We start from the raw sequence: 16,809 nt of genomic DNA, 5'->3' as shown, positions 1-16,809 counted from the left end.
AAATTAATTAAACCGAGAAAAAGTGCAGGCAGTGATTGTAAATGCTTGAATCTGACTGAACAAGTCAGGCAAGTCCGGGACTTCCTGCAAAATACAGGAACCTCTCGGGAGTCTTTACTGAAGGAGGCGGTTGGTCTTCGGGTGTGAACACACAAACAGGCAGATTCTCAGTTTGCTCGTGTTGTTTATTTACAATTATTAAAAACTACAAACCATCTTCATCCTAACGCAGAAAGCAAAAAACATCTTCACCTTCACGCTGCTTGGCTAACTCATGCTTGAGTCCAAAAGATTTATTTTACAAATTTAAAATACATTTAAAATCATTATCAGACTACCGACAGTACAATGCTGACCGTTGCCATTAAATGAAACATATTGCACAGCCTGACTTCATTGTTTTTTTTGTTTTTTTCTTTAAATCATAAATAGTGCAAATGGGATTTTTTCTTTTCTTTTCTTAAACAGGAATGTTCTAGAGCCTCAGTCAGATATAACAAAAAAAAACTGTACAGTGAATCAACACGAAAGAGGAAATCAATCCAACTTTGTCCGTGAAATAAAATAATAATTAACAAGGCAGAAAAACAATAACAGGAGGAATAAACAAATCTTTGTGTACAGATTGCCACAGACAACAAAATAAATCTTCTCCTCTGCGGAGAATCGAATTCACCCGACGAACTCAGGTGAGGGGAGGACAAAAAAAAAAAACAAAAAAAAAAGGACAGTAAAAAGTAACAAAAATGTACAAAAAAAAAATGAAAAGCAGGTTGTTAGAAATGAAATAAGAGTCCGGTTTTAGCTCCACGGGGAGTCTTTGAGTCAGCTACGACGTTTTCTATCCGTTTCTACTCGTGTAGGATAAACTCTGCATCAGTGTGTTGTGTCATGTGGTCGCCGTGACGACCGCCAGAACAAAAGTCACTGCGGCAGTAAGAAACCAGGCGTGTACCTTAAGCTCCGGCGGGCCACGCGGGTCCAGACGGAGGGAGTGAGTGAGGAGTTAGGAGGGGAGGGCACAGGCAGTGAGGGGTTAGGAGCCCAGGCAGGAAAAACAAAAACAGGGTGGGAGGAGCTTCATGGCTGCCGCTCCTCCGGTCCAGTGGTGCCTGTCTGCGGGGAGAACAAGTGCTGGTGGGGGGACTTACTTGATGTTAATGCTGTCCGCCACCGCTGTTGGGAAGGAGGAGGTCGAGGAAGAGTCTTTTATGGACTTTGTGCACGGGCCTAAGACGTGCCCCGGCACCCAGCCCTCGGCGGGGGGGGACTGGCTGTCGGCCGGCCGGTAAACAAGGTACATGTTCTGCTGATTGGTGGCCAGGATCTGCACGATCTCTCCCTGGCTGACGCAGATCTCGTTCTCTTTGAGCGCCGAGTAGTCCTGAGTCACGCGCACGGTGGAGGAGACGCCGTTACAGCCGCCGTCCCCGTCCTGGTGGAGGGGACAGGAGGGGGGAGGAGGGGCCGAGGGAGGACAGAGAACGTGGACAAGGTTAAGGTGCGTCTGTGGCCACATTTACACCACGCGGTTCAAGTCAACCCGACGGAGGCGTCGGCGGTGAATTCAGACGCCTTCAGATCCGTTTCAGGACAAGTGGATTGGTGTTTGTCGTGAAAAGCGCCGTAATTCTTCCCTGTCCACCCAAGTTTACTCCCACTCTGTGGGCTAATCTACATGCAGCTATCGATTATGAGTCGCTTTTAAAAGAGGATCTTAGCAATATGTAAAAATAAATTTAAAAAACCTATTTCAAAAGTGGCCGTTGAGACCTGCAGGGTAAATGCAGCCTGCGAGACAGAGAAGTGTCCCGTTGACTGGGATCTGACAGCCAAACCCCAGCTGAAGAGGAGGGAGGGAGGTCAGGGATGACCAGGAACGGGACGGGAGGAAGAGGAGGAGGAAGGACAGCAGTGCAGTGAGTCAATGAGTTTATAGTTGCAAGACTTCTTCTATCCACACAAATGTTACAACAGGCACACACTAGGGCTGGGCGATATATCGAGATTTTAATATATATCGATATATTTTCAAACGCGATACGGTACGAAACAATATCGTTTATATCGATTTAAAAAAAAACAAAAAAAAAACATTTTTTTTTTTAATGATTTTGATATAGCTTATTTGGTGACAAATTGACTTGAATGTTTTATTTGAGATTTGCACAAATGTTAACCTCTGTGGAAAAGTCTGCCTGTTACTGTCTACATTGTATTAATTGCACAGTGTATTTTAATTTAATTGTTATGCAGGAAAGGGATATTTGTTTTATTTTATTCAAGAAGCATTTTTATTCTATATATGCAGGCAGTTTATTTTTATTTCATTTGTTTTATACATTTTGATATTGTGCAGACCTCTGTTAATAAAGGTACCTGTGTGACATTTGGCACGAGGCTTTGTATTAAAACTGACTGTTTTTTTAAGGGTTTGCCTCAGAAAAAAATGAAGCTAACAGAGATGCTATGCTATAATGCTTTGGGGGAAACCCCAATTATGGCACAGAAAAAATATCGAGATATATATCGAGTATCGCCATTTAGCTAGAAAATATCGAGATATGACTTTTGGTCCATATCGCCCAGCCCTACAACACACACACACACACACACACACACACACACACACACACACACACACACACACACACACACACACACACACACACACACACACACACACACACACACACACACACACACACACACACACACACACAGCCAACAAGTCCAGGCTGTCTGCAGGAAAAACTCACCCTGGACTCGAAAAAAGGTGAGCCGCCGTTGGAGGTAGACACTTTCAACTGGCTCCTGCCCCTCTCCATGTCCTTGTCTCCGGCGCCGATGGCTGACGACGGTCGACTGTGAGAGAAGCCGGGACGGTTCCCCGACGACGAGCGGTTCCTGGTCAGGGAGGAGCTGCTGCCTCCGCTGCTCTTCTCCTTCTGGTACTCGATGGGAGACTGCAGAGCTGCGTCACACACACAGTTGTCCCGTTTCTTTTCCGCATCTCGTCTTTACGAGGTCTTACAATGATGTACAACATCCCAACATATTGCACCATGTCTTTCATGTTTACCCTTGTGTTAACACACCTGAACGGTCCAGACTAGAAAACTGCCAGAACTGATTCAATCAATCAAGTGCATTTGATTAATTGGCTGATTCTTGCGCTGTGAACTCCTGCTGGAGGAGTAAGGGTGGACTTCCCCGTAGCAGCGGCTACGCATGCAGCCTACGTACCCAACTGACGTCCTGGTCAGCATTTATGCTCCGTTGTGCATCTCTGTCGTTACACTTTCGTTTAATTGATGTAGCTCAGACGTGAAAATGGAGAAAATAAACCACATCTTGGAATTGGACAAGGAAAGGATGCAGGATGGTGCAGAGTGGCCCGTGATCTACAGCGACCTGGACGGGACGGGTGAAGGGAGGGGAGCGTCCCCGCCGTAGCAGTGGACTTAGAACTGAAGATGACGTACTTTTAATGTTCCTCTATCGCAGGGGTCGGCAACCCAAAATGTTGAAAGAGCCATATTGGACCAAAAACACAAAAAACGAATATGTCTGGAGCCGTAAAAAATGAAAGGTCTTGTATCAGCCTTAGAATGAAGACAAATGGTGAAAGGAGAAATGTCGAAAAAAAGTCAAAATGTGGAGAAAAAATTCAAAATTTAGAGAAAAAAGTCCAAATGTTGAGATTAATGTTGAAGTACAATCTCGAGAAAAAAGTTCAAATGTTGAGAAAAAAGTGGAAATGTCGAGAAAAAAGTCGAAATGTCGAGATTAAAAAAGGAAAAAGGAAGAAAAAAAAAGTGGAAAAAAGGAAAGAAAGAAGAAAAAAACAAGAAAAGAAAAAAAAGGAAAAAAAAGAGAAAAAAGAGAAAAAAAGAGAAAATAAAGACAAAGAAAGAGAAAAAAGGAAGAAAAAAAGAAGAAAAAAGGGAAAAAAGGAAAAAAAAGAAAAAAAAGAAAAAAGCAAAAAAAAAAACAAGAAAAGAAAGAAAAAAAGGAAAAAAAGAGAAAAAAGAGAAAAGAAGGAGAAAGAAAGAGAAAAAAAGGAAGAAAAAAAAGAAGCAAAAAAGAAGAAAAAAAGGAAAAAAAGGTGAAACATTTTTGAAAAAGCTCCAGGAGCCACTAGGGCGGCGCTAAAGAGCTGCATGCGGCTCTAGAGCCGCGGGTTGCAGACCCCTGCTCTATCGGTACTAAATATCAGTAGATGAACAGAATCTCGTCCTCAACAGCTATGTTTGGGCACAGTGAGGTTTTATGTACTTTTAGTTTCTCGTACTTTTAGATCCGATGTAACAGGAATCAGACCTGATGATCAATCAAAGGCCAGATGGTCAAACGTGGGTTTTCTCACCAGACAGGAAGTTGCTCTGAGCATCCAGGACCTCCTGGACGTGTCGGACCCAGACCTGCTTGATTTCCACATTGGCGGCCTGAAGCGTGAATCTCTCCGATGAACCACGACACGACAAGACGAACTTACAGGGGTCGTTGTCACTGCTCTCCTCCAGACCCAAGTACGACAGCTGTGGGGGGAGGGGGGGGGGGGGCGGGGGCAATTATTCAAAAATGATTCCCTGAAAACCTGTTCCGGGTCAAACTGGAAACACTGCGCACCTTGATGCTCTTCTTGAACTGGTAGCCAGGTGTGGACGAGCCTTTCCTGAGCAGCTCGCTGAAGATGACGATCTGCTCAAAGAGGAAGACCCTCCGCTCTTTGGAGCGCGACAGGACCCCGGCGTCCTGCTCCGTCACGAAGAAGGTTTCCTGCTGCAGGAGCTTGCCCTGACTGGTCAGCTTACCCTGCGCAGACAGAGAGCGGGCCGTTCAGGAGCCCGACTCGCGCACAATGATCGCAGCCCCGGGGGACGACGTGCACAAACATACCTCGTATCCCTGGAGACGGCCCAGATTCATCATGTCGTTACACAGCTTGGGGACCTGGGACATCAGATCTACAGCTTTCTGCAAGAGTCGTTTCATTCAGGGCTTCAGGTGAGCACAAGCGTCAATGCACTTTTTGTGCAATTCAAAATAAGATTTTTTTTTTTTTACCTCGATTTGTTCACAGTCCATTCCTGCCTTTGTGCTGAACTTCAGGAAGTCCTGCAAGATACGCAACGTTAGTGCATCCCTGTTCTGAACATCACATGCTTCATAGCCTGGGAAGCTTCAGAAAATGACACCTGCAGGTCAGTACATGCAGACCGATTCAACTCACTACTTTTACGGAGACTGTGTGTGTCGGGGCGTAAACATATATATTTTTTTTTAACTGCCTGATAGACAGTTTTTCTTCGCTTACCTTCAGCAGAAGCTGGTATTTGGTGATTCTCTGGATGGGTTTGATGAGGAAGTCGCTGATGCTCAGTCTGGACTGAATGTCCTGCTGGATTCCCTGGAAAACAGTGGAAATATATTTAAATTGTGCTTCTCTGATGCTTGGAAAGTCTCCTCAGCAAAGTGTCAGATCTGTTCCTTTTCAGTTAAACTTCAATTAAAAGAAGAACTCAGAATATACTTCCGTTAATAATAATAATTTATTAGTTTGTAAAGGCTCCCCTTTCTGTTCTGGTGAAACACCCAATGAACACCCTGCAGATGGTTCTGGTATCTCCCTCGCCATGGCTTTTTATTTCAAATCTTTTAAAGTGGTATGGACAAAAGGATTTTTCACCGGTTTTGTTGTGTCCGTAATAAATTGCACACTTGTACTATAGAATCCACAAGAAAGTTAAGTAAAACAAAAGAAAGACTGAAGATGAGGCTGGGAAGGAAACCAAATCTGTACTAAAGGACATGACCTGCAGAGGCCCGAGGTTCACTTACGTCAAAGTACGTGTCATATTCTGCTACGATGTACTCCGACTTGGGTTTATTCTGACAATAAACCACGTACATGTGCAGTCTTCTCTCCTGCAGCACAGACACCAGGTGTTCAGACAGCACGTCGCAGAGAAAGGACACTTCGTGGAAATATGCAACCGCGGCTGCACTCACGTGTTTGATGAAGAGCTCAGGAAGGAGTTCGTGGTCGTCCAGACATTTTTCCAGCTCGCCTACGAAGAAGCTGACAAGACACGAGAGGGACGCGGTCAGTTAGCAGCAGCTACAAACCTCCAGTCTTGGTCCACTTCCGACGACGGACACCGGTTGGACTTACTCTCTGTGCCAGTCGTAGATCTGATGGATGTTCCCAAACACGATTTTGTCCTTTCCTTTCATGTCATCAGGGATGCCTTTCTCCTCGATGCGCTTCATGAAGCCCTGCAGAGGCACAAAAGTCATCATCATTCACCTGCCGTCCCAGATTAGCTCCGAGACAGCTCTGCACCTGCATCGGCCCTTACCTCCACCACGATGCCCAGGTCTTTGACATAGTCCTTCTCCGTCTGAATCAGCTCGTTCAGAACAAACCTGAGAAGAAGAAAAACAGGATGTGATGCTGAAGCAGAACAAGTGCAGATGGAGTTCACCCAGTACTGGAGTTGTAAAAAAAAAATCAGGGGGGATGGTGGATTTTATCACATGGGGACAGATAATTTGTGCTGATTACAAATAATATAATATATTACAAATAATAGCACTGACCAAAACAGCTGCAGAAATACTGCAGGAATGACATAGCAGCAGTTAAATGCAGCCTTCTGTAAGCTTTAAATATCCACTGGGCTTACATCAAATACATCAAAACACAACAATAAAAAACAGTTTTCTGAACTTATCAATATGACTCTGTCCTTCACAGGATAAGTAAAATGGATCACTGCAAAAACTGAAAATCTTAACAAGAATATTTGTCTTATTTCTAGTTAAAAGGTATAATTTTAGTAAAAAAATCTCATTGCACTTAAAACAAGACTCATCACTGCAAAAAACAACAATTTTCACCTGTTTCAAGTAGATTTTCACTTAAAATAAGTAGAAAAATCTCCCAGTGGAACAAGATTTTATTGCTTGTAATGAGAAGATAAATCTTGTCCCACTGGCAGATTTTTCTACTTATTTCAAGTGGAAATTTACTTGAAACAGGTGAAAATTGTCAAATCAGTTATTTTTCTGGTGATGACTCTAAATGTTGAAATAGCAGTAAAACCACATTCATTGATGAAATGACATAAGGGATGGAAAGGAGGAATGACAGTTTTACAGGGGGGATGATTTGGACAGTTTTTATTTCAGGGGGGATGCCATCCCCCCTCATCCCCCCTCAACTCCAGTACTGAGTTCACCGAGCTGGAGCGCTCTGCAGCACTCACATTCGTCCTCTCATAGCTTTGGCTCTCTGCTCCAGTTCAGGGTTCCTCGGCTGGACCGGAGTGCTTTGTTCTGGTGGAGACAGAGAGGAGAAGCCCGGATATGCTCCTGGTTCCACAGTCTGCACAGAGGACAGGGCAGAGCTTCAGTGCACCAACCACATGAGAACCGTCACACAAACATTCAGGGCGGCCGTCGGAGCGCTGACGTCCTTTCCCGACAGCAGGGGGCGGCAGCAGCACATACTCTGACCCGCTTCACTCAACCGGAACAACAGCCCAATGCTCAGTGCTGAGAATACTGAGTTCAAAGCTAAACTGCACAGATCCTTAAGAGTGAATGCTACATCAATAAATTGTCAATACTAGTTCATCGTAACCATTTACACCGTTGACACAGCGGAGCAACACGTCCACTGATAAAAGGCAAACAGTTCTATGTGTAGCTTTGACTGAATAAAATAACTATAGTTGCCACCCGTCCCGTAAAATACGGAATTGTCCTTTATTTGAGAAAAAAATGTTGCGTCCCGTATTGAACTAATACGGGACACGATTTGTACTGTATTTTCATTAACTTTTACACCATATTCTAGTTGAATTATTGAAATAAATTAACTTTTACACCATATTCTACTTGAATTATTGAAATAAGTTAACTTTTACACCATATTCTAGTTGAATTATTGAAATAAATTAACTTTTACACCATATTCTAGTTGAATTATTGAAATAAGTTAACTTTTACACCATATTCTAGTTGAATTATTGAAATAAATTAACTTTTACACCATATTCTAGTTGAATTATTGAAATAAGTTAACTTTTACACCATATTCTAGTTGAATTATTGAAATAAATTAACCTTTACACCATATTCTTCACCTGTAGGCTATATTACATCTGGGCTGATGTGGACATACGTAGCATAGGAGGCTATTTCAGTTGCTATATGGTTGTCTGTCTGTACAGTCATGAAAGTTCAATGCTATTAAAGCACTTTAAACTTTAAATCAAAGCATTTTGTTTTTTCATATAAAATAAACACATTTTTATTCAGTTTAGAAGTTTTGGGGCTTTTTTTTGGTGCCTGCACTGCTGAAATCAGGGCGTCCCTTATTTCTATTTCTGAAAGGTGGCAACCCTAAAAATAACAGAACTGTTACAAAATTAGCTTTGGCTTTAGTGTTTACTTTGTTGATGTACTAACGACCATACTGTATTCTGAAATTGACGCAGGTGAGTTTCTTCCGTCTCTCCGAACTCAGTGGGTGCTGCAGTTCAAATTTTGTTCCTGTCATTCCTCAACAATTTAAATTTACCTGGCAGGCTGCAAAAGTCTTAGGTATTTTGTGGTCTTGGTTGAAATTCTTCCACAACAAAGACTCGTTTCCTGGTAACTGAATCATCGTGATGCATTTATTGACGGGGGTAAACAAATAGGCCAAAAACCTGTTTCTTGCCCTTGATAAAAGTTTCTTTCAGATGAGTACAAGTTAATAACCATGTGGTTTTTCCAGTTACTTAAGAATGATATACAACAAGCACACAAACCAACGGCAACAAAAGCTGCGACTACCGTCCCACACAACACAGACATAAACAGTCACTGCTGCATTAGTTTGGTGAAACAAACACGAACGACTCCATCCATGCATGACGAGGCAGCAGGCGATACAGCTGTGCTAAGTGCACATCACACACTCACCATCTTGGTTTTAACCAGTTTCTCTATGGCGCTAACCAGCTCTGCAGCGCTGGGCCCTTCAGAGGAGGACTGCAGAGAAGTTAGCAAGGATGAAGACTGAGAGGAACGGGAGAAAAGGGGTAGGAGGAAGGAAGATGAGTATAGCAAGAAAAGACCAGAAGTAAGCTAGAGCAAAGCTGTTAATGAGCAGATGATCAGTCTACAGTCTGGAAAGCATTAGAGTTGCAATAACACAACATAGTTACTCTCAATTCAAATCTAATAAAATGAGAAAAAAAGTACTCTGCAAAGACAAATTACATGTACAAGAAAAAAAAGATAGAGACAAAAGAGCTTAGATATCTGACTCGTCTAAAGTTGTTCTCAGATCTCAGAGCTGCATTTGATATTAGATCACAGCATTCCAGTACAGAGGCTTAAATGTGTTATTGGGTTTGAAGAAACCCCTTCATATGATTAAGACATTTATCTGATCAGTTCCAGTTTCCTCATGTGAATCAGGATCTTCCTCATACACCAAAGTTAGTTATGGTGTTCCACAGGGCTCTATGCTTGGGCCCTGATACATATCGCTTATTCACTTATGTCATTATTACTATTATTATGCACCATGGATTAATTGTTATTGCCGTACAGATGATACTCAGTTGTACTGATCCATGTAGCCAGACAAGACCAGTTAGCTGGACTAGCTTGTCTTAAACACTTGAAGGCCTGAATGACTTCTGGTTCCCAGCTAGCAAATACAGATAAGACCGAGCACCTCAAGGATAGACTGTTAGACCTTTGTGATAAATATAGTGTACAAGTACAACACAACAAAACTATTCTTTTCTGGTGCAAAATAGCATTAAAAGAAAACTCTTCAGGGGTTCAGGGACCAGACAACCTCTCTAACTTTAAGATTAGGCCCAAAAATGTTTTGATTTCTTTACATTGCATTTCCTTTTTCATTCATCTCATAGCAGATTCTGACCGTTGCTTTCTGCAAGGCTGCTTTTCACAACAAGGAATTAAACAAACGTGGGACCAAATAACTTATTCAATTAGCTTGCTGTCTCCGAAGTTTCCCGAGATTAGAGTGACATATGCAGTCTTTAAAAAAAAAGGCAATGGCAGGTGCAACCATCAAAGTAAAAAATATATAAACAGAATCATCTAGATCTGGAAGATGGAAAGAGTAATAGTTAATGGAAGCTGATGCTATTTAAAGCCATTCTTTCAGCAGTATCAGCAGTCAGGAGAAATGCTGAGAGAAACCGCAACCTCCACTGTTACCTTGTCATCCTGAACTGAGGGATCCTTGATGATCTCCATGGGGGGAGGGAGAGGAGGGTGGACTTCATCCTCCTGCTCCTCCTCCCCTCCGCTCTGCATCCCGGCAGACGTCTTTGAAAGTGGGTTTCCATCCTTGCTGAGGACTCTCTGAGGGACGAGACAGGAAGCAGCTCGTCAGTAAACTGTCCACACCATCGATTTAGGGGACACTATTAGTTTGATTTGCGGTGGCTGAATCAGACGTGATGAAATCCTCATGTGACTCTCCAAACAACTCAGAACAACTTAGACAGGCTCTTATTTGCCTTCATCTTTTTTTTATTGTCTTCACAACTCTGGTGAAAGCCAGTTTAGCGGTTTTAGCGTTGTTATTTATCTCTCGGGGGATAAATAAACTATTTTGAATAGAATTGGATTTAGTTCCAAAACTCCCAAAAGTGATAATGTTCACAACCTCTGAGCAGCGGGAGTAAAGAAACGAGATCATCAGTAAACTACTGAGTTTTTTCCACGGCTGTGATCTCAGGTCCAGAGACTGACAGCATCCTCTCACAGGAAGAGGAACTTAACCTGTTTACCTTTCAGTGTGTAAATGGAAATGAGGATAATATAGGTTTACAGCTCGTCACCTTTAACCTTTGAACTCTGCAGACGGGAGCAGTTCCATAACTGATGCTTCCATTTTACATTGATGCAAATTAAAACTAGGAGAACTTGGGAATATAAGCTGTTTAAATGCTGTTAATGAAAGTGAAATTGCATCAAACCAGACAAGTTCCTGATTTCAAGCCAATAAAAGTCTGAGATGCGATCAATAACGTGATTATGTTGTCAATCAACCTCTATACACACGGAAAAACATGACTTCACGGATTAATTTTCTCTTCAACAAAAGCAGACTTGAAAAATCATTTTGGTCTTATGGAAGAAAACAAAGAAGGTAATTTCACAACCTATTCTTTTTAAACTTCCATAAATACAATTATGTTACATTAATTTTACTGATACAAGACTTTTCTTGACCAATTCCAATTTCTTTTGGAAAACTATAATCACCTGATAAATGTAATGAAGGTAATAGCGGCCGTGTGCTCTACTGGCCTCTCATTAGTCCAGGGTGACGCTGATTCTTCCGTTTATTGTCCCAAACATCACCTGATTGTTCCTCTGTGGACCAGTCTCAGCTCACGGCGTCTACAGTTTCATATCTGGGTATTCTGTCCTCGTCTGAAACTTCCTCACTGAAGACTAGCTTGTAAAAGTGAGCATCCTTGTCACTATCCCATAACACATTCGTGACCAGACGAACAAGCACTTCAGTGTTTGATCTGCTGGTTACGCTGGAAGCTGATTCCAATCACAAAATTGATCCATCGCACCGATCTCTTCCAAATTGATCAAAACTTTGGATTAAATTGGTCTGAATCAGTGCATTCAACTGAATAAAGGCACGGCTGACCTTTCTGTTTACACGCAGCATCTTTAACATCTTACCTCGTCGATAACCTCATCCTGGTCAGGTTGACCCAGCTCGTTACCCTTCCTGCCGTCCTCTCTTCCCGATCCTGGCCCTGCACACACAAACAAACACATCCATGTCAGAATCAGATTTTACCTTGTATAATGTTTATAACTTCTCCTTGTTTTCGCCTTCGCGCCGTATCTCAGCTGCTTTTAGTTCCCATCAAAAAACACCCCAAGGACGGACAGATACTGTAAATGGACCAGAGGATGAGAAGTGGAAACAAGCTTCACGCTTTCATTTCATTGAAACATTCATCCTTTTTTGATCTGAAGGACCAAGTCTGGTCTCGTCCCCGTCCTGTCTTCGCCTGCGTGAGATCACTGGCCTGAATCACCATCATCCTTCAGGTCCATGCTTGTTGCAGTCTAATTATACTTTTTATTTAAAGGAAATATTGTTAGTTTTTTTTATGAAGGGTCACAGATATGCTGGTCTAGAAACAAATACAAGAGATCTCTCTCTCCATGTAACAGGAAGGACAAGCAGCCGCGTTAGACACCCACACAGCCCACAGACATTATTTGGTGCAACATCACAAACACAAGTCAAAAGGAAGAGGAAAAAACAAACTCCTCTATTTTTTTGTTCATTAATTTGTTCATTAACCTCAAAACCTCGATAGCGTGACGCCACCAAAGTGTCTCCACGAGGACCTGAAATCCCCGATCGGCCTGAAACCAGACACGCCCATTGAAGTTTAGCTATGTGGAAGTGCGGCTGTGGGACGTGCTGGTGCTCAGAGACGTTCTGGATGGATTGCAGACGTGCGTTCACCCATTCTTCAGGTTTTTTTTTTAGTTAGGATACTTTCAGTTTCAGTCTGCCTTGCAACACGGGGGTATTAATGTAGTCCTACTGGATCTACAGTAGAAGCTGGTTTCATACCGGTATGGACAGCATTTTTTAAATTTCACTGTCGAAACAGCAAGAGATTTAAAAAAGGATTTGAGTGGAACAATGACTCTGATCATCCTTCTACAACGACATCTGTCCGGGTGCAGATTTTGTGTGACGAGGTTGTTGGATAAAGTGACAGAATATCTTTTTATTAACATTTAAACTATTAATGCATAATGAAGTCGTAATTTTTTTTTTTTTTGACCTTATTTGGGGACCTTTTTTGGATTTTTTGCTTTTAATGGACTAATGATCTGAATCTACCATGTTAATGAATGTGTTTACACAGGACTTGATTATTTAATTTATTATTCATTTTTGTTCTAGTATTGATAGACATATGTCAAATTATTTTGAATGATGTAATCTATTGACCATATGAGGGAGGGAAGGGGAGAGGGGTGTGTTGTTGTTTTTTATTTTTACTTACATTTTTTATTTTATTTTTTATTTTATTTTTTTTTTATTATATATTTTTTTTATTTTTTATTATTATTATTATTTATTTATTTTGGTTTAATTAATGTTATGAAAAGTAAAAAAAAAAAAAAAAAGGGGGAGAGATATTGATAATTATATTGTTATTGTAAATATTATTTCTTTTTTTTGCTATGCCCTCAATAAACATATCTAAAAAATGAAGTCGTAATTTGCTATAAAATTCTGCTTATTTGGAGGAAATGAAGGAGCTGAACGTTAAATAGCCGTTATTAGATCTGAGCCCACATGAAGCCCTGACTAATGCTCATATTAGATTGGATCAGACTGGGCGGACCAGCTGTCACTGGGTTCAAAGCGATAATCAAAAGATATTAGATTTACTGTTTGTCACAAACAGAATTACATGTTAATCTGTGAAGAATGAAGAGTGTTAAAGTGGAGTTTGGCCACCAGATTCCTGCTGCGGTCACAGAAACATCTGGGTTTGCAGATCCTTGCATGGACCAGTAAGAGAACGGACCCTCCTCTCTGAAAACTAGGGGTGTAACGATACACTAATCTCACGATATGGTACGATACACGATATTGAGGTCACGATAACGATACGATACGATATTATAGCAGTATTTTTTTAACAACCTTGATAGAGGAATATATGACTGGAAAAAATTGTCTTTTATAGACACATAAAAACAAAGACATAAAGACACATAATAAAACAATGCTGTGCATTTGCCCTATTGTTACAGTTTGTAATGCTTTATAACTGACTAAAAGTAACTAAAAGTTTTAAAGAGAAAGCCAGGCCAACCATTTTCCACAAACTGAACTAAAAGTAAATGTCAGGTTTGCATTCTGCATCTTCAGTTTCATACAAGTACAAATATTTAGACACAAACTGAATAGTTTCTCTCATGTATGATTTGACTTTTTTCTTTTCCAGAAATTTAACAACTAAAATTAAATAAATAAATAAAAATAAAAAAATAGATACAATTTTACATCATAAAAAAGATTGATTCATGCTCACCTTATAAGTGTAAGAGGAGATTTATTTTTGTTAAGAAGGTTATTTTGGTAATTCAGGGTTCATTATTTTATAAATATATTCTTTATATTCTGTAAATCAGGGACTATAATTACACTAGTCAGTATATCAGTTGTTAGTATGTTTTAGATTGGGCGGAGTGATACAGCACTAGGTGCTGTGTTGATGTTCTGAAATCCTACACTGTTGAGGGACATTGAAGTACACGCAAACTCACGCAGAAGTTGTCCCGTGTATATCCTACTCACGACCCCAAAAAGGTTTAATTTAATAAGGTAAGGCTTAACTCTACACCAGCCTTACATAAGTAAAAGTTCAGAGCTCAAAACAGGACCGCAAAACGGGACTAGTTTCTTCTGAGCGGTGTAAGATTTTGGTCCGCACGGTCGCGGTCGGATGCGCGTTTCTAGTCAACACAATAGATTAATATTAATAACCCAATATCGCGATACAGGTTGTCACCTCCACGACACGTATCGTGACGTTTTTGTATCGCGAAATTTCGTGGCACGATATATTGTTACACCCCTACTGAAAACCCACTTGCCTTTTAATTCTGGTTCAACACAATCATAATGTAACAAAACTAAAACTAATGAAACTGTCCTGGACAAAAATGACAGACCCTCAACTTGACACTTTCTTTTTGGTTTAATCCCTGTTATCAGGTGATTGTTATAGTTCTCAGTGAGACTTGTGCACCTGTAGACAGGTGTTCTGGTCCTCATGGACAAACGCCTCCAGATGTCTCAGGTTTGAAGGGTTTCTTCTCCAGACTGGTTCCAGATGTTCCCACAGATGTTCAACAGATGTCGGGATTCAGAAGGACACTTCAGAATAATCCAGTGTTTGGTTCTGGGCTGGTTTTAGTCGTGTGTTTTGGGTCGTCGTCCTGCGGGAGGACCCATGATCTGTGACTGAGTCTTTCAGAGCTTTGTGACGCTGGACAGCACGTTTGTCTCCAGAAGGTCTTGGTGGTCTTGAGATGTTGTAGTATCTATCTGCACAGATTCAAGACCCCCTGTACCAAACCCAGCAGGGCAGCTCCAGAACAAAACCGAGCCTTCTTCATGTTTCAGAGCAGATACAGTTTTCTTTGCTTTGAAGGACTCCAAGAAAACATTTTTGTATTTGTGAACATAGAGATGGTGTGACTTGTCAAAAAGCTCCAGTCTTGTCTCATCTGTCCAGAGGTCATTCGCCCAGAAGCTTTGTGGTTTGTCAATATGGACTAAATTCCAGTCCGGTTTCTGATGTTGGTCCAACAGTGGAGTCCTCCTCGGTCGTCCACTTTGGTTCCAACAGTGATGGACGGTGAGATCTGAGACTGATGCACCTGGACCTTGAAGTTCACCTTGAATCTCTTTGGAAGTGGTTCTGGGACCTTTGGTTTCTGTCGCTATTATCCGTCTCTTCACTTCAGTTGTCCTCTTGTTTCCACATCCAGGGAGGTTGTCTACAGTTCTCTGGAGCCTAAACTTCTGAATGAAATTTGTCGTCACGGGAACATCCGTCTCCTTGGAGGTGGTGTTCTCGTCTTCACCTCTAACTTCACCTCTTTTACCGTCTCTGGTCCAGGTTCAGTTTGGTGGAAACCACAACACCAAACAGCAGAGGGACACTTTGAACCCTTAAATAGTCAGACTGACTGTTGCATTGAGGACAAGTCTTATTGTAATTACAGGATGAATTTTCATTTAGAAATGTCAATCATCCATCTGCAACAGCTTTCAGACTGATTGTTCAGCTGAATGAACATTCCCCACAAGGGGCGTTGTAAGGGTTGCCATGTCATGTGTGTGATCCTCCTTCAACACTCGCGACTGCTCGTCATCGTTGAGCTGACGGCAGTGTGGGTACGCTGACGCAGAAGGCATGACGTCTCTTCGTCTGAGGTCAGTTGTCTGTCACAGCGTGTCAAATTATGATCAGTCTTTTCTATGTAGTAACACCTAAATTGTCCAGGCCCATTTTGTTTATTTAAATGATTCTGTTAAGACAGGAGTCGGCAACCCGCGGCTCTGGAGCCGCATGCGGCTCTTTAGCACCGCTTTAGTGGCTCCTGGAGCTTTCTCAAAAATGTTTGACCTTTTTTCCCTTTTTTTTCTCTTTTTTCTTCTTTTTTCCTCCTTTTTTTCTGTTTTATTCCTTTCCTTTTTAATCTCTACATTTCGGCTTTTTTCTCGACATTTCGACTTTTTTCTCGAAATTGTACTTCAACATTAATCTCGACATTTCAACTTTTTTCTCAACATTTCGATTTTTTTCTCGAGATTTCGACTTTTTTCTCGAAACTTTTACTATTTCCTCGACATTTCAACCTTTTTCTCAACATTTCGACTTTTTTCTCAACATTTTCACTTTTTTCTCAACATTTTCACTTTTTCTCAACATTTTCACTTTTTCTCAACATTTTCACTTTTTTCTTGACATTTCGCCATTTGCCTTCATTCTAAGGCTTATACATACAAGACTTTTCATTTTTTGTGGCTCCAGACATATTTGTTTTTTGTGTTTTTGGTCCAATATGGCTCTTTCTACATTTTGGGTTGCCGACCCCTGTGTTAAGACAACAAGTCAAAAACAACACCTGATTATTATTATTATCCATAATTACTTTAGTTGTTTATATAGTTCAGAG

General features: G+C 41.3%; 1 protein-coding gene across 3 annotated transcripts in view; it reads right to left on the bottom strand.

The window, feature by feature from the left end:
- kalrna (kalirin RhoGEF kinase a) overlaps positions 1-16,809 on the bottom strand; it is a 91,830-nt gene that overhangs the window by 21,597 nt on the left and 53,424 nt on the right. For 2 of the 3 annotated variants that reach the window (XM_061724105.1, XM_061724107.1), the window contains 15 exons: positions 11,752-11,828; positions 10,258-10,404; positions 8,980-9,075; positions 7,275-7,393; positions 6,366-6,432; positions 6,179-6,282; positions 6,016-6,085; positions 5,845-5,931; positions 5,321-5,413; positions 5,071-5,121; positions 4,903-4,980; positions 4,633-4,818; positions 4,370-4,541; positions 2,760-2,974; positions 1,152-1,435 (listed from right to left, as the gene is read on the bottom strand). In XM_061724105.1, the coding sequence (XP_061580089.1) occupies positions 1,152-1,435; positions 2,760-2,974; positions 4,370-4,541; positions 4,633-4,818; positions 4,903-4,980; positions 5,071-5,121; positions 5,321-5,413; positions 5,845-5,931; positions 6,016-6,085; positions 6,179-6,282; positions 6,366-6,432; positions 7,275-7,393; positions 8,980-9,075; positions 10,258-10,404; positions 11,752-11,828 (1,846 nt within the window). The remainder of the gene's footprint in view (positions 1-1,151; positions 1,436-2,759; positions 2,975-4,369; positions 4,542-4,632; positions 4,819-4,902; positions 4,981-5,070; positions 5,122-5,320; positions 5,414-5,844; positions 5,932-6,015; positions 6,086-6,178; positions 6,283-6,365; positions 6,433-7,274; positions 7,394-8,979; positions 9,076-10,257; positions 10,405-11,751; positions 11,829-16,809) is intronic. The other variant, XM_061724106.1, reaches the window with a different exon arrangement.

Source organism: Cololabis saira, chromosome 6 (genome assembly GCF_033807715.1).
Source record: "Cololabis saira isolate AMF1-May2022 chromosome 6, fColSai1.1, whole genome shotgun sequence".
Lineage (NCBI taxonomy): Eukaryota > Metazoa > Chordata > Actinopteri > Beloniformes > Belonidae > Cololabis > Cololabis saira.
Note: the sequence above shows the minus strand (reverse complement) of the source record. Positions and strands in the feature narration are given on the sequence as shown.